At 38.2% G+C, this 27,648-nt stretch overlaps 2 protein-coding genes across 7 annotated transcripts in view; one reads left to right on the top strand and one right to left on the bottom strand.

Moving 5' to 3' along the window:
* The window catches only part of SETDB2 (SET domain bifurcated histone lysine methyltransferase 2), a 51,672-nt gene extending 27,026 nt beyond the window's left edge, over positions 1-24,646 (bottom strand). For 2 of the 4 annotated variants that reach the window (XM_017873767.1, XM_017873763.1), the window contains exons 1-6: positions 24,222-24,314; positions 18,915-19,272; positions 10,921-11,046; positions 10,010-10,075; positions 6,899-6,934; positions 3,099-3,195 (exon numbers count right to left, since the gene is read on the bottom strand). In XM_017873767.1, coding sequence (XP_017729256.1) covers positions 3,099-3,195; positions 6,899-6,934; positions 10,010-10,075; positions 10,921-11,046; positions 18,915-18,930 — 341 coding nt within the window. In that variant the 5' untranslated portion in view covers positions 18,931-19,272; positions 24,222-24,314. Of the gene's footprint in view, positions 1-3,098; positions 3,196-6,898; positions 6,935-10,009; positions 10,076-10,920; positions 11,047-18,914; positions 19,273-24,221 lie in introns of all 4 variants that reach the window. The other 2 variants (XM_017873765.1, XM_017873766.1) reach the window with 2 other exon arrangements.
* A 362-nt stretch (positions 24,647-25,008) lies between these two features.
* The window catches only part of CAB39L (calcium binding protein 39 like), a 138,844-nt gene continuing 136,204 nt past the window's right edge, over positions 25,009-27,648 (top strand). For all 3 annotated transcript variants that reach the window (XM_017873768.1, XM_017873772.1, XM_017873770.1), the window contains exon 1: positions 25,009-25,099. The gene's annotated coding sequence lies outside the window, so the exon portion shown is untranslated. The remainder of the gene's footprint in view (positions 25,100-27,648) is intronic.

Genomic DNA, 27,648 nt, shown 5'->3' on the forward strand with positions numbered 1-27,648 from the left:
AAAAAAAAAAAAAAAAAGAAAAGAAAGAAAAGAAAAAACCCCACAAAAAACTGAAGCCTGTGTCCTATTAGACCCAAGATTTCATCCTGGGGTTTGCCATTGATAGTTTGTATAATCTTTTTTGTGAAATAGGGTCTCACTTTGTCACCCAAGTTAGAGCGTGGAGGCGTGATCATGGCTCACTGCAGCCTTGACCTTCCGGACTTAGGTGCTACACCTCAGCCTCCCAAGTAGCTGGGACCACAGGCATGTGCCACTACTCCCAGCTAATTTTTGTTATTTTTTTGTAGAGATGGGGTTTTGCCATGTTGCCCAGGCTAGTCTTGAATTTTTGGGCTCAAGTGGTCCTCCTGCCTCAGCCTTCCTAAGTGCTGGGATTACTGGTGTGAGCCACCATGCTCAGCCTAATCTTGAGCAGTTTAGCCGGTGCTGAGAATCCCTGGCTTAAGTTATTGATCATTTAGTTTACCAGGCAGCCTATGTGACCACTGGCCTGCTAAGAGGGTTTAAGTACTGAAAGTAAAATAAGTAATAAACTTCCGGCCTGCAGAGGAAATATAAAAGGAATTATTTAAACATAATTCCAGTCAAAAATGAAATGCTTCCTTGGAATTCTTAACAGCAAAGGAAGAAAATCCTAAGCCTAATAAGACATGTCCCTTCATCTGAAAGGATCTCAGAAAGCTCAACTCAAAGTTAGGTATAATCTCAAAAAAAAAAAAAGCCTCTGAGTGTCAATACAGTACAAGAGAGATGGGAGATTCTTAAGGAAATGAAATTCTGATTATATAATCACAAACAGTCCTAAAGAGTTGGGAAAACAGTTAAAGAAACCAACTCAATTTTTCTGGGCAGCTCGGATTTTTACAAGTATACATACAAAAGAAGACAGTTAATTACGAATACGAAACATTGAACTGTCTTCTTTGACAGTTAATTACGAATACGAAACATTGGTATGAACCGGTAAGAAAAGTATCACAAAGCCTAGTAAGAACCGAGGTTTCCAAAAATGCTAATAAAATAACAACAACAACAACAACAACAACAAACAACTAAAGTTATGCTTAGAACAAGAAAATAATCTGTTAGGAGAAAGATAAGGTTAACTGATAACAAAGAGAAGGAAGAGTTTCTCAAAAACAATTCTGCCTTTGTCTTTTCCATCTGTAAGTATGGCTCTCAAGTTGGAAACAATAAAAAAAAAAAGAAACTGAAGTCTGTGACAGTTAAAGAGAGGGTACTAGAACTCAAGTTTATTTAAGCATATAGAAGACTCTACAAATTAAATCTCAAGGTCTGGGGAAAAAAACTTCAAATACGGAAAAATTAAAAATAAAACAGTACTGCCCTGATTTTTTCTGTGACCACTTATCCTCAAGTTCTCACTGCCCTGACTTTTAAAAAGGGAAGGAGGACAGGCTACAGAAAATATAGAAAGGTTAGCTTAACATTGGTCTCTTAAAAATTTCCAGAAGAAGGCATCAAGTGTGTGACTTCTAAATATTTGGAATTTAAAAGGCCAAGACTAGGTGCTGAGTCAACAAGTAGGTGAGAAAAATCCCAATTAACTGAATTTTCTTTTTTGACAAAGTTTTCAATAAGTATGAATAATGTCTGGCAATGCCACAGAATGCTATGGCAGTGAACCTTGATTTTTCATGACCACCTTGTAAGTGAGAAGTGTAGGCGGGACAACAGTAGAAGTAAATTCACAGTTGCTTAAAGAGTTCTTTCTGAAGTGTAATAGAAACAGTGTCTAGTAGTGAGCCAACCACAAGGTTTTTATCTTTGGTCATGTCCTGGTCAATATTGTTTTCAGTGACCATAATGAATATTAGAAAGCTTATTTATTTGTACAAGATGATAAGCTAAAAGGGACAAAAAATATTCCAAAATTCAAAGATTCTGGTAAGCTGGTATAATGAACTTAAACCACAAAATGATACTTCACAGGAATAAACCACTCCTGCATTTACGTTTAAAATATAATGTCTAAATATATAGATAACTGTTTGGTAGAGAGCTTGTTTGGTGGTAATTTGCATGAAAAAGAACTTCATATTTTAGTGATTTAGACTTAGTAAATTTGTTCTTAAAAACTTATGAAATTTTATACTGTATATTCAAAGGTCAGAATTTCTAGGAAAAAAACTGTTTTGTGAGCTATTGAAATGGCCAATTAAGGAGCTAAAGTGTAAACTTAGCTTTAGAGCATTTTAAAATAATTTTATGGGCCTTGTGAGACCCACTCAAACTGCAATGACATCTCTAGTATTTGTAAATCCAAATCATAAGAAACAGTGTCTATCTACAACTCTCACAGACACGAAATCAAAAAAAGAATTATACATTGAGGTTTTTTTTGGTCAATTTAATATTGAGCTAAAAGAACAAATGAAATTAGGGTAACAAAGAAATTTCTTTCTAAAGATACTTTGTGTTTTGAAACTATGTTCTTTACTCTAGAGAACTTTCAGAAACTTCTCTGTAATTAGTACTTGAAGGGTTAGGCCCAGGTATTATCTACTAAAATAAAGACTACATGTCAGAGTATCAGATTCACTCTTCTGCAATTCTCCTTTATGCCAAAGAATCTTTACTGAAAGTAATGATAAAATGGAAAGGGAAGGTCAGAAAAATTTAGTCTATTCATAAGCTTATAGAATATAGACACAGACCCATAGTCTATACATAAACTTTTTGACACTACTTCAGAGCTGTTATGCATTGTGAAAACTCAACTGATACTGAAAGAAACACTTTGACATTTTTAAATTCTCCAGTATAATCTAAGCACTAAAACAAAAAACAAAACAAAACAAAAAAAACACACTACTTGGTAGATTTCAGTGTATTAATACATTACACAAAGACATCTTAAGCTAACCTTTATAAAAAGACTTAACTAGGAGTATTAAATAACCTATTCAGAAACTCATGAAATTCTATCCTACATAAAATACTAAAATATACAACTTTTAAAGCTTTAATGGGAATTTTTTTTTTTATATCTCATCTATTCTAACGTCAAGTGATTTATAAAGAAGAAATCTGTAGGAGCAAAAGCATTAATAACAAAGAATTTATCTACATACAGAAATGTACAGTCTTCTGGAAAGGAGTTTCCATATGATGTAGAGGGAAATGCATTGGATTTGTTTTCCTGTTCCTTCTGAGTCACAGGCATATGATCTATACAAAAAAATACAAATGTGAGCAACAAATATACCAAGTTAAAAACCATTTGCTATAAGTATCCAAGTAATATGTTCATTGACTAGAGTCTGCCCATATGGATCCCTAAAATTTGCAAACATATTAAGGTTTCAAGATTGAGGCAAAAGATTAAATGTCAATATTTTCAAAAATATTAATAAAATAGGATAAAACACTGAGGACAGAAAACATTTCTACCGTAGAAACTCTAGTTTGGCCTGAACTTGATTTGAAGCTTAACCAATCTTTAAGGTGGACATTGAGTATCCCTGCTTCTGCATGCATTTTATAGAGAAATCACATAATTCTTAAAGGCTCTATAAAAGTCGGAAAATGAAAAATTTATGTACCTTTTGTTTTCCTATTGCTCTACAACTACTTTGGGGAGGGGATGAAGTATCTGGGTATCTCTTTTGATGTAGTTTTCACATTTCTTCTTTTTTTGAGACAGAGTCTCATTCACTCTGTTGCCCAGGGTGGAAGGCAGTGGTGTGATCTCGGCTCACTGCACCCTTCACCTCCTAGGTTCAAATGATTCTCCTGCCTCAGCCTCTCCAGTAGTTGGCATTACAGGCGTGCAAAACCACACCCAGCTAATTTTTGTAGTTTTAGTAGAGACAGGGTTTTATCATGTTGGTCAGGCTGATCTTGAACTCCTGTCCTCAAGTGATCTGCCCACCTGGGCCTCCCAAAGGGCTGGGATCATAGGCATGAGCCACTGTGCCTGGCCCAGTATATTTATTTTCTAATAAAAAAAATTATAACTTACTTTCCCCCTCAAAAAAAGTTTAATAAAAGGATATTGTATTTCAAGGTTGCTCTGTGGCTAACTGAAAAATATCTGTCTTTAATTTTTCAAGTAAAGAAAGCTTTAAAATCTGATAGCTGAGCCAAGCACAAGGTTCATGCCTGTAATCCCAGCACTTTGGAAGGATGAAGTGGGAGGATTACTTGAGGCCAGGAGTTCAAGGGCCCCCTGAGCAACAGAACAAGGCCCTGTCTCTACAAGAAAAAAAAAAAAAAAAAGTTAGCCAGGCGTGGTGGCGCATGCCCGCAGTTCTAGCTATTTGGGAACTGAGGTGGGAGCACTGCTTAAGCCCAGGAGTTGCAGGCTGCAGTGAGCTATACTTGCACCACTGCACTCCAGCCTGAGCGACAGAGAAAGACCCTATCTCTAAAATAAATGAATACATAAAAATTTGACAGTTGAAGAGAGCTATGTAAAAATAAAATAAAAATTTAGGACCTTCCAAATTTATTATGCCAAAGGGAAAAGTTAAGCCCTGAAAGATGACTCATGTAACATGATTATTTTTTTCTTTGGTGTATGATCATTGCTTTCTGACTTCTGTGTTGAGATGTTACACATTAACTACATTCCCTATTCTTTTTTTTTTTTTAAAGACACAAGGTCTTGCTCTGTCACCCAAGCTGGAGTACATAGATGTGATCATGGGCAACTCCACACCCGACTAATTTTTAAAATTGTTTTGTAGAGGTAGAATCTCACTATGTTGCCCGGCTGGTCTTGAACTCCTGGACTCAAGTGATCCTGCCACCTCAGCCTTCCAAAGTTCTGGGATTACAAGCCTGAGACATCATGCCTAGCTAAGACTCCCTGTTCTTTATTCAAACTTAGTCTAAATGATATGGAGACAGAGACCCTTGTGACTGTTACCTGTTTACAACAGAATGTTGGACAACCCGCTTAGAGTGTAACCAAAAGTAGCCAATCAAATATCTGTATGTTACCCTTTGCACAAAAATGCTATAATCCTGTTCAACACCTCTGTTTTGCCTATATAAATAATCCTCATTTCTCCCCACACCAGAAGCATTTATCACCATTCTTTGGTATAGCACAGTCCTCGGATGGCTACCCTTATGCTTTGCACCTGAATAAACTCTCTCAAAATTAGATTCTGGGCTGGGCACAGTGGTTCACACCTGTAATCTCAGCACTTTGGGAGGCTGAGGCGGGCGGATCACCTGAGGTCAGGAGTTCGAGACCAGCGTGGCCAACATGGTGAAACTCTGTCTCCACTAAAAATACAAAAATTAGCCTGGCATGGTGGCAGGCGCCTGTAATCCCAGCTACTCAGGAGGCTGAGGCAGGAGAATGGCTTGAATCCGGGAGGCGAAGGTTGCAGTGAGCCAAGATTGTGCCACTGCACTCCAGCCTGGAGGACAAGAGCAAGACTTCATCTAAAAAAAAAAAAAAAAAATTCAAATTCTAACCCTTTTGATTATTTTAGGTTCACAGCTATAACTGATTAGAAATTAATTTTACGAATTAAGAGTTTGACTTTTCCTCCAGCTAATTTATTTGCATGTTATATAAACCTACATTAACAAATATGAGCAAAATAAATGTATATAAGCATAGTTGGAAATAGGATTTACTCAAAAACATGGAGATTTAGTCATTAGATAAAAGAGGAAAGAAAATACTATCCAATCCTTCATATGGAGACAGAGGAAATATTGAGAGTTACACATCATCAAGAAAAACAAACGTAATTAGCAGTTTGATGACAGCCTGGGGAGTCTAGGTTGGATCCAGGACAGCTTGTTTTGACCTCAACACAAAGTTCTTTTGCTTCTCTCATTCTCAACATTCTTTTTAAAATAAATGCTAGCATTAAACTTTTTTTTTTTTTTTTTTTAAAGACAGGGTCTCACTCTCTTGCCTAGGCTGGAAGGCTGGAGTGCAGTAGTGTGATCCCAGCTCACTACAGATTTGATTTCCTGGGCTCAAGCGATCCTCCCATCACAGCCTCTTGAGTACCTGGGACCACAGACACATACCACCACAGCCAGCTAATTTTTTTTTTTTTATTATCTGTAGAGATGAGGTCTCATCGTGTTGCCCAGGTTGGTCTCAAACTCCTGGGCTAAAGTGATCCTCCCACCTCGGCCTCCTAAAGTGCTTGGATTACAGGCCTGAGCCACCGCATCCAGCCTACATGAAACTTTATTACCAAAGGTTTTCAATCCTTACATTTGCCAACAATGTCAATTACATAACTCTCCCCAACTGTTTACTTAAAAACACTTCACCACTAGCAAATAAATACACTCTTATCTTGATGCATTTGTTACATTTCAGAGGGACAAACTATATAAAAATACGAAATTATAATATTCAGCATTTCTATTGATAAAATTATTTCCTTAAAAGACCCCAAACAAAAACCAACTGATTTTTTGTGGAAAAAAGCTTATTCAGAATGAAAAGAAATCTTTAGAATTAGTTGTTACCATTTTTCTTGGTAACAAGTGAGGTTAAAAGCCTCTCCCCTGCAAAACTAAATATAATCCGTTAAGATTGTCCAGATGAGATATAGTAGCATAAAAATTATTTTGAATTGAAGACATCTGAGAATGAACAAATATAGGAAAAGGCTTTCTCTGGAGTTCCCTTATCTGTCTAAAAATAGATCCTCCCAAAAAGGAACTCAATTGTCATAAATCCCCTCCAGAAGTTTCATCAACCAGGAATGATTTCATCTTATCAGGGAGAACAGAGGCAGTCAGTACTATACTCAGACACTCTTACAAATCTCCCACTTATTCTTGTAGGGCCCATTTATCTTTGAAGTCATGTGTTCTTCCAGAAGTGCTCCTCTGCCCCTCCCTTTCACCTATTAGGGTGGTATAATGTGCTCTCAAATCTCACCAGTGCTTTGGGTATTCACTTCTTTCTGTGATGCTCCTGTGAGGCAGGAAATTAAAGAAAGAAAGAAAAATAAAATTAAAAAGAAAGAGAAATAAGCTTTCCCGTTTTAGGACGACTTATCCCAGAGGCAGCAATAGGCATAGCCCAGACCCAGAAAAGGTCTTGATAATACTATCTAAGAAGGCAGGACACAAAGAAAGTGCTCTGGGACTCTCCCAGCACTCCCTCAACATAGGGAGGAGAAAAACAAATTTTCCCTTCTCTTATGGTATGAGTGTATAGATTCCTGTTCTCTGTAACTAGTAACTTCAAGTATTCTGTTTTATCTAAACAGTGGAGTGAAGGTCATGAGCTGTCTGAGCAGGCCTGAGTTACGGCCACCTGGGCACCATAGTGAAGGTCATGGAATAAGCTGTGCTAGGCACTACAGAAAAACCTAGATGACAGACATCTGGGCTGCAGAGCAATGGTCATGTGTAATCCTGAGTCACGAACCTGTCACAATTTGATTATCTTTGTTCTGCCTCTGTATCATTGCTTTCATGCCACTACGCTTCATGCCACTGTAAGCTTGTTTCTGGCTAGCCCACTCCCTTGTGTATAAAAGTCAAGTGCTAACACGGTGAAACCCCGTCTCTACTAAAAATACAAAAACTAGCCGGGCGAGGTGGCGGGCGCCTGTAGTCCCAGCTACTCGGGAGGCTGAGGCAGGAGAATGGCGTAAACCTGGGAGTCGGAGCTTGCAGTGAGCTGAGATCCGGCCACTGCACTCCAGTCCGGGTGACAGAGCGAGACCCCCCCCCAAAAAAAAAAAAAAAAAAAAAAAAAGTCAAGTGCTGTCTTTGTTCTGGGCCCAGTTTTTGGATGTTAAGTCTGCTGGGTCTGAGTGCACTCAATAAAGATCCTCCTGTATTCACCCTAAGATCTCTCTGGTCCTCCTAATTCCCACATATAAAATTAAAAGTTGGCCGGGCTCTGTAGATCATGCCCGTAATTCCAGCACTTTGGGAGGCCAAGGCAAGCAGTTTGCCTGAGCTCAGGAGTTCGCAACCAGTCTAGGCAACACGGTGAAACCCTGTCTCTACTAAAACACACAAAAAAATTAGCCGGCTGTGGTGGCATGAGCCTGTAGTCCCAGCTACTCGGGAGGCTGAGGCAGGAGAATTGCTTGAACCCAGGAGGCGGTGGCTGCAGTGAGCCGAGATACCACCACTGTACTCCAGCCTGGGTGAAAGAGCGAGACTTCGTCTCAAAAAAAGAAAAAAAAATTAACACATTTGTTTATGTCTCTTCTCCTGTTAATCTGTCTTCTATCTTTTGTTACAGCCCTTATCCCCAGCCACTGAGATAAAATTTTCCTCCTCTACAATTCTGAGTGTTACTGAAGGATACTGTGAAAGGAAGACTGTTTTCTTCAAGAAACTACTCTTCCAAAGCTATACTAAAGCTACTGAAATTTAGGATACTTTTGAATACCAAATGGTTTACTTAAAATAGACTGGGGATGCTAGACTATCTTTTCTGAGATTTAAAAGCCTTAAGACTCCAAATTATAAAAGACAAAAATCATTAAAATTTATTGACAACATCTAACAGCATTAATAGAAACCTAATAAACATTGTACTTCCTCAAAACTTCAGCAAATGTGTGATAGACTAAGATTTATGGAATGGTGATTGATCCTCTTAAAATAACTTCTCAGTTTTTGTTTTTACAGTCTTAGTACATGTAACATCATAAGAAATATATATTTGGTTTCTGCCCTGGCTCCTGACGTAACTCCTAAAACCCTTCTAATTTCAAGTAACACGTGTGAGAGGAGCATCTTCTGTTATAATATTTGTCTTAGTCCCCAGTTCCCGACATAAGAACTTCTGAGACCCTTGGAATCTCCAGTAGTGGTAAGAGTGTCTTTTGTATGCTAATGACTATTGAGAGGTGAGGTGTCCCTAGACAGCTTCAGAATGGGGGCTGGTTGTCAGAAAGACCAAGGCACTTCTGACAAAGGCATGATTAAGGAGTTGGCACTTTCATCCCTACCCTTTCTACCCCCATATCCAGGGAAGAGAAGGAGGCAGATTAAGCAAATCACCAATGGGCTGATGACTGAGTCATGCCTATGTAATGAGACCTCCACAAAACCCCTGAACAATAGGGTTCAGAGAGCTTTCAGACTGGTGAATGCATCCACATACTGGGAGGGTGGTACACCCCAAAACTCCACAGGGACAGAAGCTCCTGTTCTCAGGCCCTTCCAGACTTTGCCCTGTGTACCTCTTCACCTGGCTATTCATTTGTATCCTTTACAATATCATTTAAAATAAACTAGTAATCATAAGTGCTTCTGTGAGTTCTATAAGCCATTATAGCAAATCATGGAATCTGAGGAGGGGGTTGTGGGAACCTCTGATTTGTAGCCAAGTCAGTCAGAAGTACAGGAGGCCCAGGGATTGTGACCAGTGTCTGAAGTGGGAGCAAGTTGGTGGCAATGAGCCCTTAATCTGTGGGATCTGTGCTAACTCTGGGTAGCACTTAGTGTCAGAACTGAATTAAATTTTAGAACACAACATCCATTGGCGTCCACAGAATACTGGAGAATTGCACGGCATGGAAAACCCACATTTGGTGTCAGAAGTTTTGAGAGAAGAGAAACAGTTTTTCTTTAGTATATTATCTTTGATCCTTCTAAACTGATTTAGAGCTTGGAAGTCTGATGGTCTAAAAGCAATCTAGAAATAAAAGATTTACCCACTATCTTATCTATATAAGAATGTATCTTTCAAGTATTGTTCTTCACAGAAAGCAGATATATAGTGTTTTAAAGTTACAATTCTATTTGCCCTCTTTAAAAGAGAAATTTTTCCCCCGCAAAGAAGACACGTATTTGTTAATTCTTTCCCTAGGATGCTTAGTTAGATGTGCATTTACTGTCTCTAGATGGGTAGGACTTTTCACTTAACAGAGGAAACTGTGATTTATGTAACTTAGAAATGTGGATGTTAGATTTTATTTTAAATTATCTTTAATTAGCCCAACTTATTAAGGCTATCCTGCTTCATGGCAAGAAAATATCAGAGAATACTCTACATTGGGAATAGAGATGTACATACCCTTTATTGATGTTGAACTGTTAATTATAGTTGCTTCATTCACTAGAATCATTGCTTGGATGTATTCTGTTAAAGACAGAAAAACAGCATCACCATTACCTTTATTCATGGTGCCAGCTACTGTGCTGAACACTTTACATATTTTATCTCATTTAATCTTCACTACTCCCTGAGAGGTTAATAGTACTATCTGCATTAGAGACAAAAGAAACTGAGGCTCAGAGGTTAAGCTATTTATTCCAGGACATTCAGCTAGGAAGTAGTACAACTGGATTAGAATCTAGATTTATCTGACTCATGGAGGATTGAGAAGGAACATTAAAATGAAAAACAGTGCCAATTTTTTTTGATAAACACATAATAATAATGTCATAAGAACACCCAGAAAGTATTAAAAATAATCTGGAGAAAAATTTGCTTCGAAACCATAAGTCCTGATGGATTAAGGATGATTCCATCTTAAAGTCTTACGTTCTATAACCAACCAGGGTTGACAACAAACAAATAGAAAAAATAAAAACTTGGATGACTGAACTAACTGCCTATGTAGAACACAAATTTTGCTTTCAGAAGACTGGTAGAGTAAGTTCTGTTTAAAGCAGGCAAAATGAAGTTATATGTACTTTTACACATACATATGAAAAAACTAGTTGTCTCTGAACGTGGAATAATTTTTCCTTGTTATATTTTTCTGTAAGTGTCAAATGTTATGTTACTTTTGCAACATTCCCCTAAAAAAAAGATAAACGAGGGAAAAGTAGTTTGAGATAAAAGAAATTCAGTAGGTATTATTCAAAAGTAATTATATCCACCTACTTTTACAAACAGCAATATTGGAAATAGAATGACACTATACTGCCAGAGAGAAATATTTAGTATTAAACATATTCAAACTTTTTATTGCTTCATACCTTTATTGGTGGCAGACCCATCTTTGATCTTTTGTTTCAGTGACTGCAGCACATTTTGTACTTGTTCAAAAATGAAGTCCACTTTTCCATCATCTTCTAGCTCCATCCAGAAAGTTTTTGCATCGCCTAAAATTAAAATAAGTGACTAGCCTAAGAGCTAATAGAAAAATACTGTAATTTATCTAAGGAACATGTTATAGAACAATCTACTTGGTTTCTAAATAAGATCAAGACTCATCTGGTCTATCATTTTCCTTGAGGAAAATATTTTAGTAATGTTTCCTTACAAAGAGCTAGAAACAATATGATCTAAGTATCTCACCCATTTCTATTAATTTTAAAATATATATTAAAACTTTAGTGACACTTTCTTGACTAGAAAACAGAAGAAAGACTTTACTGGAGAGTGGTTGTGGGGTATATGTATAGATTATACATACACTTTTAAAAGTCTTAGGGATATAATCTCCACTGAGTGTTGTTTCAGAATGAGACAACTCAATGGCTGCTGAAATAACTAAATGTCCAACAATATTGCTTTTAAAAAAAGTCTTCTATATGTTTAATTGCATGAAGCAAATTAATGTTTAAAGTTTTACAGAGAAAGTTACATAAATGAGCCAACATTTCTAATGCCCAGTAAGCTAATACTTTGAAATTTTCCTAAAGAAACAATCCTTTCAAAATTGAAAACATAAGAAAAACAATTATAAGTAGGCAAAAGCTAAATCTCATATCATGTTTAAAAGTAACAAAAATACCTAAAATGCTAAGCATAATTCATTTATACAATGTTACAATGTATAAAATTATTTAAAATTAACTAATAGGGCCTTAATTACATTTTAGAAAGGTCACTGGAGTAGGTACAGTGAGGATTAATGAGTAGACAGTCCAGATGGCTTACAAAAAATACATTTTCCTTAACACAAGTTAAACCCAGAACCTCCAAGTTTGGCAAAGAAGGGAGAATTTGCATAAGGGGCTTAGGTATCAAAGTCTCAATTTCTGCTGGGAAAGTCACCTTTCCCAAAGGGGACTTCTGACTAATTAGTGCTGCTGCCAACACAGCGGCCTCTGGAGGGGTGTTGTTTTCCTACTAATACTCTGGCCTGATGTATACTATGTAAGACTAAGCTTACTTTTAATTCCCCATAGCACAGCTCAAACAAGATTTCAAGATTTTAAACAAGAGCAATGTGAGAGGACAAAATGGATGAGAACTGGTGCTTAAAAGGCAGGTAGGGGCATGACATCGAAGGCCCTATGTGCCATGCTAAGCAACTTTTATATGGAAGGCTACCCAAGAGGTATAAGGATCTTATGATGTGATTAGTTATGTTTTCCAGAAAGATCACTCAGGTAGCAGTGGGAGAAGTCACGAATGATTTCCACTTTTTGCCTCAGGCAATCATATGGACAATAATGCTATTCATTAAGGTATGAATAAAGGTAGAGGGACAGGTGGCAAATTCAAGCAGTAAGAGGCTCTCTGAACAAACTGGATGCAAAGGCTCTAGAGTAAGATCTGGTTCAGAAATACGAATTGGAGTCATTAACATACAAATACTTGCTGATGCCATAGAGTAGACGTAATTCCATAGGAAGAACATACAGAATAAGAAGGGTCTTATGTAGAACATCAACAATACAAGGAAAAGGAACTACAGAGACTGAGGTGGAAGAGAAACCCAGGAGAGCAGTATCTCAGAAGCCAAGGAAAGAAGAAGAGTGGTGATTAAAAACCTAGGCTTTGGAGTTCAAGTGTAGTTGGGTCTGAATACTAGTTCTGACCCATTTATTAACTGTGTAACCACATCTATAAAATGGAAATAACAAACTGGGCACAGTGTCTCAAGCCTGTAATCCCAGCACTTTAGGAGACCGAGAAAGCAGAATCACTTGAGGCCAAGAGTTCAAGACCAGCATGGGTAACATAGCAAGACCTCATCTCTACAAAAAAATCAGCCAGGTGAGGTGGTACATGCCTGTGGTCCAAGCTACTCAGAAGGCTGAGGTGAGAGGATTGCTTGAGCCCAGGAGTTCTTGGCTGCAGTGAGCAAAAGGGATTAATCTTTCATTGTGGAATTTTAGAGAACAATCAGCTTAATGAGAAAAATATTTTTGTGAAGCAGGGCTTTCTCAGGGTGCCTAAAATCATTAGGTTTTCACCGATAATTAACAAAATCACTTTTAGGCAAAATTATTTTCAAAGCACTTCATAATTATTACATTTCCCTTCACAGATATGAGCCAACACCCCTTACTAGGGATTTATCTTTATTAGAGGTGGGCATTGAGATGTATTTTGAAGTATTTTCAAGTATTTTAGAAGTATTTAAAAATAGCCTTTGGTAACATTAAAGCATTCTGGAATCACATATAATTCTGACCTGTTCTGAAAAAAAAGCAGTGATGCTAAAAGACAGCAATCAGGACTCAATGAAATTTTTTTTTTTTTTCCATTTAAAATTGTCTCAGAGGCTAGGTGTGGTGGCTCATGCCTGTAATCTCAGCGCTTTGGGAGGCTGAGGCAGGCAGATCACTTGAGGCCAGGAGTTTGAGACATGCCTGGCCAACACGGTGACACCCCATCTCTACCAAAAATACAAAAAAGTTAGCTGGGCATAGTGGCATATGCCTGTAGTCCCAGCTACTCGGGAGGATGAGGCATGAGAACTGTTTGAACCTAGGAGGCAGAGGTTGCAGTGGGCTAAGATCATGCCACTGCACTCCAGCCTGGGTAATAGAATAAGACTCTCAAAAAAAAAAACAAAAAAAAAAAAAAAAAAAAAAAAAAAAAAAAAAAAAACAAAAAAAAGTCTTAGAAATGCCAATAAATGCTACTAAATTATTCTGGTAGGAAATACTTAAAATGAGTTATTTAAAAAGTAAACAGAGTAAATGCTCAATCTTGGAACTGATTAATAAAAAGGACATTGGTAATACAATTTAAAAAAACAAAGCCAATCAAAGAAAATACTGAATCTGCCTCTACAATAAATGAATGTAACTAAGCAATTCATATTTATTTGCTCTGGGTTTTAAATAAATATGTTTTTCCTTATGACATCCTTATTATCTCATATTGCTAGGTTTAATTCTCATTAAAATGTCACTTGTTCCTCATGTCTTCCTTCTTGATCAGAGATAACCAAACTTTCTGATAAATGAAACTAATAGATCCAGTTAACAACTTCTGTGCACAAGGAGACTAAATGAGTGTCACAAGAATCATCTGGGTGACTTTGATTTTGACTGTAGACATAGTTACTACAATATAAGCAATTTTAGTTTCTTGCTCCTGATCCTCACTTCTTTGTGCACTGTATGCATGCTCAGCATTATAACCTAAAACTGTAAATATTTCAGTATATTTTATTAGAAGATATTTACAAGGAATACTGGAGCAGGTACTTGAATTGAAGATCAATTCAGGATACTAATATTGCTGCTATTTGGCCCCAGAAATGAAGAATACCATCTGATAACTTCATTATGTGTTCAAACTCTCTTTTTTATTTAGCCAGTTATGACTATTCATTGCAAGACTATAACCATGAGGCAAGAAGTGTAGCAGCCTTGCCATGAAGGAAGCCAAGTAAATGGTATAGTTATACTACATCTACCAATCTCACTTTAGACAGTCTTTGTAAACAGACAATGATCATGAATAATACTGATCTGAATCATTTGCTAGACAAGTATTTATGAAATACTTACCAAATACATTAACAATGACCTCAGTACACAGAAACATATATAGTAAGGGGCTTTAGGGTATTGGTCTAGAGGAACTCTAAGGTGTCTTTGAGCCTGTGATTAGCAAAATGTGGTCTGTGGACCCCTAGGACTCCTCAAATTATTTCAGAGAATAAACAAGGACAAACTATTTAAAAAATATTAGGACATTTGCTGTTTTTATTGTATTGACATAATCTGATAGTACAAAGGCACTGGTGAGTAAAATTGCTAGTGCCTTAGCGTGAACTAAGGTAGTGGCATCAAACTATCAGTAAGTCATTGTGATCTTCACCACCAATTTCATCTAAGTATATCTTTAATGAAACAACATAAATGATTACAATCATTTGCACAGCCATTATAGTATAACGGCTGTCTCAAGAAAAAATACTAGTGGGATTGTTTAACTTACAAGCTAAACTATCTGTTTTTTTGTTTTTAAATGAAAACCATTTTTACTTAAAAGAACCACTGATAAAACTATAGTTTTCCAGACTTGGGTGTCTGGCATATGAGCAAAGTCAGCCTATCACTTGAAGGACAGAACTAACAATATTTGTTGCTAATGATAAAATTCAAGCTACAGGACGAAAATGAGAATTTTGAAAACCTTGTATCTGCCATGGCAAACCTGAAAGTTTCTGAAGAGTTAACCACTTTTAAAATGAGATCAGTAGCAATAATAACAAATGTGATTTTAAAATTATATGATTAAATGTGTCAACATTTGGAAGATCTGCATAATTCCCTGAACCAGTATTTTACAAGTGGTCAATACATGATGTAAAATCAAACATGGTAAAAGACCTACTCAAAGTGCAAGATAGACCATTGGATTTTAATGTAACAGTGTAAAAAAACTCAATGATATGTCAGATTCCACACTGCAACTAACCTTTAAGGAATGACTACCTGTTAAGTTTTGGAGTCAACAAAGAAAAATATCCACAATTAGATGAAAGGCTATTAAAATACTCTTCCTTCTTCAGCTTCTTGTCTGTGTGAAGCTTGTCTTTTATTCATTTTAACCAAAGGAAGTATCACAGTAGACTAAATGTAGAAGCAGATATGAGAATCTAACAAGCCAGTTATTAAAGATATTTCTAACAATGTAAGACAATGTTATCCTTCTCACTAATATTTTGCTTTAGAAAATAGTTTTATTTATATTTTCAACATGCCAGATTTATTATTTTCTTAAAATGAGACAATATTTTTTGAAACTTTTCAGTTTCAATTTCTATTACAGTAAGTATCAACACATGTTACCCACATAAACAAAAGCTCTTTGGGGTTTTAAATACTCTAAAGAGTATAAAGTCATCCTGAGACCAAAAAAAAATTGAGAACCACCGGCTTAGATCACAGCCTGGTGAAATCAGTACTATGATCTGTATAACAATCCACACATTATAACTATGTTAAAGGCACTCAAACTATTGAGTATGATACTATAATTATAGATGTACGATATTATGCAGTTGTAAAAACCCACAGAATTTTAAAGACTAAACAATGAACTTTAACGTACGCAAATTTTAAAAATCATTTAGGACGTCACAGATCTCAATAAGGAATGCAGACTATGAAGAGAATCTAACTGTATTACAAACGTATAAACAACTTCACCAAGGGCTGGGTGGAAAAGGTATTGATCTAAGTAACCTTGGAAATGAGTGGAGTCTGTAAAAATAAAGGTAAAAGTAACTGCACATACTTACTTACTGTACTCGAGTTGATCAAGTATTTTCCCACCTGGGGATGGGTTAAAATTCTTTTTTTTTGAGAGAGTCTTGCTCTGTCACCCAGTCTGGAATACGGTGGCGTGATCTCAGCTCACTGCAACCTCTGCCTCCTGGGTTCAAGCAATTGTCATGCCTCAGCCTCTGGAATAGCTCGGATTATACATAGGCGTGTGCCACTTTGTATTACTGTTTTTTTCTTTAAGTAGAGACAGGATTTTGCCATGTTTACCAGGCTGGTCTAACTCCTGGCCTCGGCCTTTCAAAGTGCTGGGATTACAGGCATAAGCCACGGTGCCCAGCCAAGGTATATATACTGGAATTGAACGATTAAGTAAATGGATGGTGGGTGATGGGAACTAAGTTTTTTACTACTGGAGTGGGAGCATACAGATAAGGAGAGGAGACTAGAATGATTCATGTGGTAATAGAGTTGGAAACATCAGCATAATTTCATGTTTAGCTTAAGGCAGATACAAACAGTTACATATAGAAATATTTATAGCCATGAGCTATGTATATATGTTAGTGTGTGTGTGTATATATATATATATATATATATACACACTTCCTTGCTCTGCCAGCTGAAAGGGCCTATAAACAAGGACACTCCAGTAACAACAAATACACCTATTATCCAGATCTTGGTTTCTAATACCTTTTTCCGATAAAAATATCGACAGGTTTTTCAAGAAATGGCTGACTCTAAGATGGGCAAGAAATACACAAGATGAATCTAGAGCAATCTTTGAGTGCCAAAAAATATTAGGGAAGTGCTATAAAACAAAGACAAATAAAAAATACCTACACTGATGAGGGTATATCAAAGGGAAACAAGAGCCAACCGAGCAAGGCATGGTGGTTCATGCCTGTAACCCCAGCGCTTTGGGAGGCTGAGGCGGGTGGATCACTTGAGGTAGGAGTTCGAGACCAGCCTGGCCAATATGGTGAAATCCTGTCTCTACTAAAAATACAAAAATTAGCTGGGCGTGGTGGCACACAACTGTAATCCCAGCTACTCAGGAGGCTGAGGCAAGAGAATTCCTTGAACCCGGGAGGCACAGGCTGCAGTGAGCCAAGATTGCGCCACTGCACACAAGCCTGGGCAACAGAGTGAGACTTCATCTAAAAAAAAACAACAAAAAAAGAGCCAACTAAAAGAGCTCCCAATAGCCTAACCGGGGACAGTTTGAAAAACAAAATAAATAAAGTAGTACTGACTTGTAACTCAAAGTACAAAATAAATAGCCATGAGTCCATGCTGATATAAATGATTAACTGAATAAATAAATGGGGAAGAAGAGATAGAGATAAATCTCCCCTGCAGAAATATTCCAAATATAATTAATGTAGATATTCCACACTTAAGGAGGGAGGGCAAAAATCCCTACTCCTTAAGTGTGGGCTGCCTGTAGTGATTTATTTCCAAAGAGTATAGCAGGGAACAGGAGAAAAAGAGTAACTTCACAGTGGAGAAATTTGAGAACACCACCTACATTAGCCAGCTCAAGCTCCGTTAATCAAGCTCAATATCAACTCTGAGAAATCATGCTGACAGCATGTTCCCTTGATGTGATATGATGAAAATGACATTTTACCTCTGAGATCACACTCCCCAAAACCCATAACTCCAGGCAAATTATGGAAAAATATCAGACAATAATTCCAACAGAGGGGCATCTTACAAAACATTCGGATACAAAATCCCCAAAAAATCAAAAACAAGAAAAGTCTGACAAACTATCACAGCTAGGAGGAGCCTAAGCAGACATGACAAGTAAATGTAATGTGGTATCCTGGATGGGATCTTGGAATGGAAAGACATCAGGTAAAAACTAGCATGAACACGCTATGTATGGACTTCAGTTAATAATAATATGCCAATATTGGTTCATTAATTGTAACAAATGTAGTATCCAAATGTAAAATGTTAATCACAGATAAACCTGGGTACTAGGTTACTGGAACTCTGCAATCCTCTCAATTTTTCTGTAACACTAAAAGTATTCTGGCCAGGTGCAGTGGCTCACGCCTGTACTCCTAGCACTTTGGGAGGCCAAGGCAGGCGGATCATGAGGTCAGGAGTTCGAGACCAGCCTGACCAACATGGTGAAACCCCGTCTCCACTAAAAATAGAAAAAATTAGCTGGGCATGGTGGCACGCGCCTGTAATCCCAGCTACTCAGGAGACTGAGGCAGGAGGATCACTTGATCTTGGGAGGCAGAGGTTGCAATGAGCCGAGATTGCGCCACTGCACTACAGCCTGGGTGACAGAGTGAGACTCCATCTCAAAAAAAAGAGGAAAAAAAAGGTTTTCAAAATCCAGTTAATTTTTTTCACAATTAATGATAAAGACAGTCAAAATTGGTGGCTATATGAGAATAAACCCTTAATTCTCTCTAATTTAGAAAAGTTCCTTGCAATGCAAAACCCTGACAATTCCACGTCAGCTTACATTGTCTATATACTTTTAAACATAAAGTGTAACAATGTGTTCTTCAACCTACCATTTTTTTCTCCCATTTCTTGATGTCGTTTATAAATATAAAATGCTTCAAAATTAGGTTTATCAAATCACTTTGATTGGAGAATATCACTGGAATCCAACTGTGGTCTCTATAAAATTTGCAATCCTCAGACAGAATACATCATTATACCATTCTAAACCTGGTATCCTTTGGTACTTGAATTTTCAAATAGAAATTGTGGCTGAAGAAACTTTCAGAAATGAGTGACAGTCCAACCAAAAGACAAGTCCATGAATCTTCATCACGTGAACATTTGTAGTGGTATCAGATCATGAACATTATCTTTGTAAAAATAAAAAACAACTCCATCTTTTGGTCCACAAATGGATGAAATATTCTGTAAGGAAAACAATAAAAAATAGTGCATATTTGTAAAGGACTATAGATATATAAGGAAGTAAGATATTGCTATAACAGCTTGATCTTCTAAAACAGCATGAACCATTACAAAAAACATGTTATCTGGAAAAAATATGTAAAGTATCGAAATTAGAAATATTAGAGAAGGCCCAACCAATCCTATCACCCATATTTAATATATTTGTTAGTATTTACATTACTGACAATTAAACCATCTCCATTTTGTAAGTCTTTTATAAAAACTTTTAAAAAGGGGATAATACTAACTACCTCACAGGTTGTCCTGAGGACAAGACTTAATTACATAGTATAGTGCCTGACATATGAAAGATTCAAGGAATATTGGCAATTATTGTTATTACTTCAGAATGTAGTTTTAAAACAAAATTTGGATTGCAGTATATGTAATTTTTTATAATCTTTCATTAAAAACATTTCCTGTATTTCCTCCATCATTAATATTTTAATACGACTGGCTGTACGACATACTTTGGTCAATAACCCATACATTATAGTACATTAAATATTTTAATAATTAAATTTTAATAAAATATTGATTAGTAATATAAACCTCTATATTCAATTATTTAGATTGTTTTCCTTTATAGATTAATTTTTAGTATAATAATGATAAAATAAATATACTTTATACATATCTCTGGCAATTTCCCTAGGATAATATATCTAGACATAAAATAACAGGTCAAAAATAGATCAACAATTTAAATTCTCAAGATGTTAGACAAGATACAGTAAATTCTTCCGCCACTCCTACACCAAACCATGGAAATGTTAGGAGATTTAAAAAATATATATATAGCCATGCTGAAAACAAAAAGGGAATTCTCTAAGGGCCAAGTGTGTGAGGCCCTTCTGGGGAAAGGAAACAGATGGGAAGTTATAGAGATGATGGCAACCACAATCACAGCAGCAAAACTATGGGCAGGAATCCTCTCAGAGGAGATGAATGCACAACTAAGAGTCCTCAAACATCTGAAGAAGTCTACACTATGAAAGAGACTGAGCTAAAGAAGGAAATCTCATCCACGAAATAACATACAATTCTGAAAAAAAGTGAATTAGATATCTTGGATATAAAAACAGTTGTTGAAATAAACTCAATAGATGACTGAATGACAGAACAGACTCACATGAAGAGCCAGTTAATAAGCTGGAAGACTGATTTGAGTAATTCACCAAGAACCCAGAGCAAAGAAACAAGAGGAGGCACAAAACTGAGAAAATGGAGAGGAGGCAATAATGACCAAGAATTTCTCAGAACTGGAAAACACATAAGCAAACTGAATCCACCGAGTACCAACCAGGATAAAATTCTTAATACACATCACTAGACAAACTGTGAATAATTTCAGAATATCAAAACCACAGTCTTAGATGTTTCCAGAAAAATGTAGACTATCTAAAAGGAAGGTGTATCAGAGTAGTAATGAGATTTCTCATCAGAAATGTCAGATGCAAAATGTTAAAGAAAAATCAGTATGAACCCAGAACTCTATATCCAGCCAAGCTATCTTTCCATACTAAAGATGAAAAAAGAGACATTTACAGACATTCAAAGAGTCACTCAGAGACTGTGAAAGAAATATCTGATGATGAAAAATGACCCTATAAGAAAGCACTGAGGTATAAGCAGCATTAGTGAGCAAATAAATGAGTAAAACACATTAATATTAAACATAAACTGAATTTAATAACAAAAAAATTCTTAAAGATATAATGAGAGACTATATTCTTTTTTGGAGGAGAGATGGAAGGGATTGTTTCAAGATGACAGAAAGCAAAGCAGAAGCATGCTAAATTCTTTTTACAGGGGCCATATCGATACTGACTAAATGTACACTTTGTTAGGAAAACATAAATTTAAGAACTGTGTTGAAATGTAAAGTTAATCTACTAAAAAAAAAAAAACTGAACAAAGAAAACTCGGGGCTAACTCCAGTTAAAAATAAAAGTGATTCCAGCACTTTGGGAGGCCGAGGTGGGCAGATCACCTGAGGTCAAGAGTTTGAGATCAGCCTGGCCAACATGGCAAAATCCCATCTCTACTAAAAATACAAAAATTAGCAGGGTGTGGTGGTGTGCACCTGTAATCTGGGCTACTTGGGAGGCTGAGGAAGGAAAAGTGCTTGAACCCGGGAGGTGGAGGCTGCAGTGAGCCAAGATCATGCCACTGTACTCCAGCCTGGGCGACAGAGCAAGACTGTGTCTCAAAAAACAAGTGGAAAAATAAGATATAAAAGATACAAAGAGAAGCATATTAAATAATGACAAGAATAAGGTCAAAATATGTCAGTAATCACAATAAAGGTGAATTACCTATTAAAGGACAGACTCTCAGATTGGATGGCAAGCAAAACCTAGATATGATATTTTAAAATAAGAGACCCACTTAAGTTACACAAAATGTCACAGCAAGGCTGAAAATGAAGAGACTGGAAAAAAACATATCTGCAACTATAAGAAGAAACATTCATATTAAATAAGAGTTGAATATGAAAATCAATGTTGACAGAACAATTCACTGTAAGATTTAATATTCATGAACTTTTATGTACAAATATCACTCTGAAATATATAAAGCAAAATTTAAATAAAAGGAATATGCACAGATCCACAATTTGATAAGAAAGTAACAAATCAAGAAACTGACAGATAAAGTGGGCAAAAAACCAGGGTATAAAGGATTTAAATGACAAATTAACAAGCTTAATCCAAAAAATGTATAGAACCCTGCACCCAACAGAAAATACTTCTTGTGGGAGGAAACTGTAGACAAACTTAACTCTCATAAACTACCTGTGGAACGTGTAAATTAGTAGAGGTATTTTGGAGGCAAATTTAGCAAGACCTATTAAAACTAAAAATGCTCACAGCTTAAAACCAAGCAATTCCACTTTTACGTATAATATCCTTGACAAATAGTACATGTGCACAAGAAAACACAAAGATTTTCCTTGCAGCATTGTTGTATGGCAAAAAACTGGAAACCTAATGTTCTCAAGAGAATGGCAATAAAATGTGCTATACAGCACACATCAAACAAAATAGGATTTAACAAAAAGACCAGTAAAAGAGACAAAGAGAAATATTTTATATTAACAGATCAATTCAGTCATACACTGGAACACTATGCAGCAGCTAAAAGAAACGATCCATAAATAACATAATGACCTATAAATAACGTGTACAGGCTGCAAAACCAATGTCAAGAAATAAAGCTACAGAATTATGTACTATGGTATTTTTCCACTAAAAAAATACAAACGTATATATTCACCTATATAGAATATGTAACAGTATTAAAAGGTGTAAGTATTAAAAAACACTTGACAGCTCTGTACCAAAGTCTCCAGCAGGAGTAGGGAGGAAGAGGAGTGAGGGAACATTCCTTCTACAAAACTTTCAAAGAACGGATAATTTTTATTATATACGAACTTCCAAGCAGGAAAAATACGGAAAGCTACTCAACTGTTTCTATGAGATAAATATAACCTTGACACGCAAGAAAAAACTCAAGGTCAAAATCTGGATTGTGTTCTTCATCTACAAGGTATCAATTTTGTAATAAAAGTGTACTTAATTTTTAAAAATTAAGTATATATAAATGTTCAAAAAGGAATTGTTCATTTTAAAGCTTTTTATAGCATATTGTCAAACTCTCTTCCAGAAAGGTTCTACCAATTTATACTTCCACTTAAGCACATTCAGTAATAGTTTTATTTTACTTTTTTTTTTAGACATGAGGTCTCACTATATTGCCCAGGTTGATCTTGAACTCGGGACTCAAGCGATCCGCCCCGCCGGCCTCCCAAAGTGATGGGATTACAGATGTGAGCCACCGCGTACGGTCATAGCTTTGTTTTTTTTGGGACGGAGTCTCGCTCTGTCACCCAGGCTGCAGTGCAGTGACGTGATCTCGGCTCACTGCAGCCTCCGCCTCCCGGGTTCAAGCGATTCTCCTCCCTCAGCCTCCCGAGTAGCTGGGATTACAGGGGCCCGCCACCACACGCCCGGCTAATTTTTGTATTTTTAGTAGAGACGGGGTTTCACCATGTTGGCCAGGCTGGTCTTGAACTCCTGACCTGAAGTGATCCGCCCGCCTCAGCCTCCCAGTGTGGGGATTACAAGCCTGAGCAACCGCGCCGGCCCATATCTTTGTTTTTTAGCAGCTCTCAACAGCGTTCACACCTGAAAATTTGAAAACAACTGAACGTGCAAAAGTGAAACATGTTTCCTGGAGAAAATCTGCAAAATACAATAAAGTATGAAAGAGAAAATTTAAACACCATCCCATCATCCAGAGACAACTGTGGTGTTAATATTTCAGAGAGTAAATGGGCTTAAAAAAGTTTTTTCCCCTTCTTTTTCATTTTGGCATAATAATTAAGCCAGTCTGCTTTGCTTCAATGTATGGTCCCTCTTCGTTTCTAAAATAGGCTTTAAAATACACTGACCATTTTCTATCGGCTCCTTACGTTTTAATTATAACGACAGAACCACGGGTTAGTCACGCTTCTAAGTATTTCACGTGTTCTTATTTAATCCCCCTAACAGTCACGTGAGTTAAATTGGCAGCTCGTTTGCTGATGAGGAAGCTAAGGCATGTCATACCGTAAGTGGCAGACACAAAATAAGGAACCAGGCAGCATGGTTTCAGAGCCTATGCTTTGGTTACTCCATTTGACCTCTTCAAAGTTACTCCTTTCTTTGGCCTCATGCGTTAATATTTACAGAGCTCACTGCAGCTTTCCACATGCCAAAGAGCACAGTTACTTACATATCTTTCCTTACTTACTTATTGGGCTGTGGCTGATAGCGAGTTAGAAGTGTTACTATCTAATCTGAACTCAGTTATCTTGGATGAATGACTGAACTTGCTGTATTTAAGGGCTCGTGTAATCTTACCTGTGAAATGGGCTAGTGGTTAAACCTTCAAGTTCTGCTCCTGGGTTTTATACTGCTGTCCGTTTCCTGCCGCCCCTTTGACAGCCTCACGTTCCCAGCAGCTTAGGAATCACCTCATAAAGGCTGCACCCTGAGACAGACAGACAGGCAGGCTGAAATGGAGGTTGAGAACTCAGTGCGCCCGCGGCCCCTTCTGCAGCCAGGACTGTACTTGGGTGCCGGGAGAAGGGAGGCTGCAAGGGCTGGGGTCTAGCCCCTGCTCGGGCGGCCAAGGGCTCCGCGGCGTTGTCAGGTCCTCCGACCGCCCGGCTGGAGGAACTGTCGGGGGTCACCCACGGCGGTGCCTTGGTTTCACTTGGCTCCGCTGCGTTTTCTACGCTGCCCGCCTGACCTGAGGAGTGAGCTCTGCCAGCTCCGTTGGCGAGGCTCGGTTCCTCCGCGGGTGGGACTCTCCTCTGACGCCAAGCCGCCCAGACCTCCCGAGCGCGGGTGCCCTCTGGCCGGGAAGTACTTCACCATTTACTAGCCTTCATCTCAACCACAACAGTCCCACCTCGCCTCCACCGGGGATAAGGCACGGCGGAACCTCCGCCGGGGACCAGGCCTACCCACCTAAAGCGATCACTACATGGGAGGAGTCGGACGCCGGCCGTCCCACCACCCGGCCTGGAGCCCATTGATTGGTCGCACTCCCTACTGGTTCACGCCTCAGAGACTCGGCGCGCTTACCGCTGGCACCGCAGTGGCGCCCGAGCGCGCCGCCTCTCGTTTGGCTGCTAGCGCTCTCGGCTTGTCTCGCGCTCTCTATCTGGGCCAATGGAGTTACTCGTAGTCGAGAGGCCGGCATCACTGGAGTGGTGGCGCAGCTGTTTCCTCCGGTAGGTGTGGGGCTGCCATTTTGTGTGTGGCTGGGACTGGGCTTCTTGGGGGTTGAAATAGCGTCTCGCCGTAGTGGAGGGATCCGGAAAGAACACTGGGGTAGAGGAGAGGCCTAAGGGAGGAGACCCAGCGCCTTCTCACTTGCGGAAAGGATAGGTTTCCTTCCTGGGCCTGAGTCTCATCCCTGGCTAGAGAGAGCGAGGAGTGGTGGTGGTGGTGGTGGTTGTGATGGTGGTAATAGTAGGGATCCCAGGTTTTGGTTGGTCGTTGTGGGGGCTGGGCGGGGTCTTTGATGCCTTAACATTCATTCGTTGGTTCCGGGGAGCTCTTTAGTAATCTTTGTCTCACAAAGATTCTGGCCATCAACCCCCTTTGACAAAGGAGACTAGCTGATGAACTGCCTGATTGAGAAAGAAGCAAAGCTAGTAATGGAAGGGGAGTGCCTCACTACTATTCTCAGGTTCAAAAGAGACCTCCTCTTCCGTCATTTTCGAGGGAGCGGCTGCTAAACTGTTTGCTCTTCGCGGGGGTTACTCTTTGAGACTGTCCTTTGGTAATAGTGGGGGTCAAGTTCTGCGTTTGGGCAAGATTGATCTTTAGCGGGCAGCCAAGCATTCCTGCAGCTGTCTTTTTTTTTTCTTCGTTTTAAGCTAGAAAGTGGTGGTCTTGCGGAACGGGACATGAAGGAAGAATTTTGTCAAATCTTGATTTCCGCGATAACGATATGTTATAAATCTCTGGGTCTGCCATGACATGCTTGGTCACTTCATGGAGCAGGAGGAGGCTTTGTTAGGGAAAGCACCTTAATTTCTGAGCTCTTTTTGGGTGGGAGGAAGAAGACAGGACTTAACCTTGTTTTCCTTCCTCCCTTTTTTTTTTTTTTTTTGCATTGTAGTGGACGGCATGCATTGCCTTTCATTTGAGGGGAAAATGTATTGAATCTGAAGAGCAAGCTGATGAAAGGCCAGTATTTTGTGGTAGATTTCAGCATTTTGACTTGCATGAAAAGAAAGCCGATATAGTATTGCCTTGAGCTTAGATTTCAGTTATTCAGCATTAACTGATGAACAACCGAATCAACAATACATGATAAAGACATCTCCCATCAGGAATACCAAAAAACAAAACAAACAGCAAAATAATTGATGTTTGTTTGTTTTTGTCGCCCAGGCTGGAGTGCAAAGTGTAATGGTGCAATCTCCGCTCACTGCAACCTCTGCCTCCCTGGTTCAAGCGATTCTCCTGCTTCAACCTCCTGAGTAGCTGGGACTACAGACACCAGCCACCCTGCCCAGCTAATTTTTGTATTTTTAGTAGAGATGGGGTTTCACCATGTTGGCCAGGCTGGTCTTGAACTCCTGACCTTAGGCGATCTGCCACCCTCAGCCTCCCAAAGTGCTGGGATTACAGGTGTGAGCTACTGCACCGGGCCTAACTGATGAATTTAAAATTAATTTTGGGCAGGACTCCATGGCTTAATGCCTGTAATCCCAGTGCTTTAGGAGGCTAAGGAGGGAGGATTCCTTAAGGCCAGGGGTTTGAGACCAGCCTGGGGAACAGCAAGACCCATGTCTACAATAAAAGCCAAAAAATAGCTGGGTGTGGTGGCATGTGCCTATTGTCCTAGCTACTGAGGAGGCGGAGATGAGAGTTTGAGGCTGCAGGGAGCCAACCACTGCACTCAGCCTGGGCAATAGAGTGAGATCCCAAACTCAAAAATAAATATAAAACAAAATTTTAATTCCTTTTTTTATTGAAGAACCTTATAAAACCTAAGTTGCAAGAATTCAGGTATCGATAAAGTGGTGTTGATTTGGTAGCTAAAGTACATGTCAGGAAAAGTTATCAAGATCAGCTAAAAGATTCTGGGTAAGAAACATCAATAACAGTAGGAGGTCAGTACTAAATAATAATGCTGTTTAGCATTTAGATACAAATGCTAAAACATTGGTATCTCATTCACTTCATATATTAGATAATATAATTGTTCAATGAGTCAGTAAAAGAATGCAGTAATTGGGAGGTGTGGATATACCTTTTTTTTTTTTTTTAGCCTAATTGAAAAATAATTGTTGAATCTGCTTCCTGGAAAACTTGACTTTCAATTTGGATTAAATTTATTATTGTATCCAATTTAAACATACAAATAATGTTAAGGATAGGTTCGTAATCCTTGGTCTTTACAAAAAAATTTTAAAGGCAGAAAATTTAGATAACTAAGGTGAGTCCTCAAGCGATAATGCTCTATTTGCCATTGTTTTCTTGAAGGCACATAAAATCTTTTTTTTTTTTTTTTCTGGAGACAGAGTCGTGCTCTGTTGTTGTCCACGCTAGAGTATGCAGTGGTGTGATCTCAGCTCACTGCAACCTCTGCCTCCCAGGTTCAAGTGATTCTTGTGCCTGTAGCTGGGACCACAGGTGTGCGCCACCACACTCAGCTAATTTTTGTGTTTTTAGTGTAGACAGGGTTTCACCATGTTGGCCAGGCTGGTCTCGAACTCCTGACCTCAAGTGATCCGCCCACTTCGGCCTCCCAAAGTGGGTACAG

The sequence above is a fragment of the Rhinopithecus bieti genome, unplaced genomic scaffold (assembly GCF_001698545.2).
Source record: "Rhinopithecus bieti isolate Rb0 unplaced genomic scaffold, ASM169854v2 scaffold_7398, whole genome shotgun sequence".
Lineage (NCBI taxonomy): Eukaryota > Metazoa > Chordata > Mammalia > Primates > Cercopithecidae > Rhinopithecus > Rhinopithecus bieti.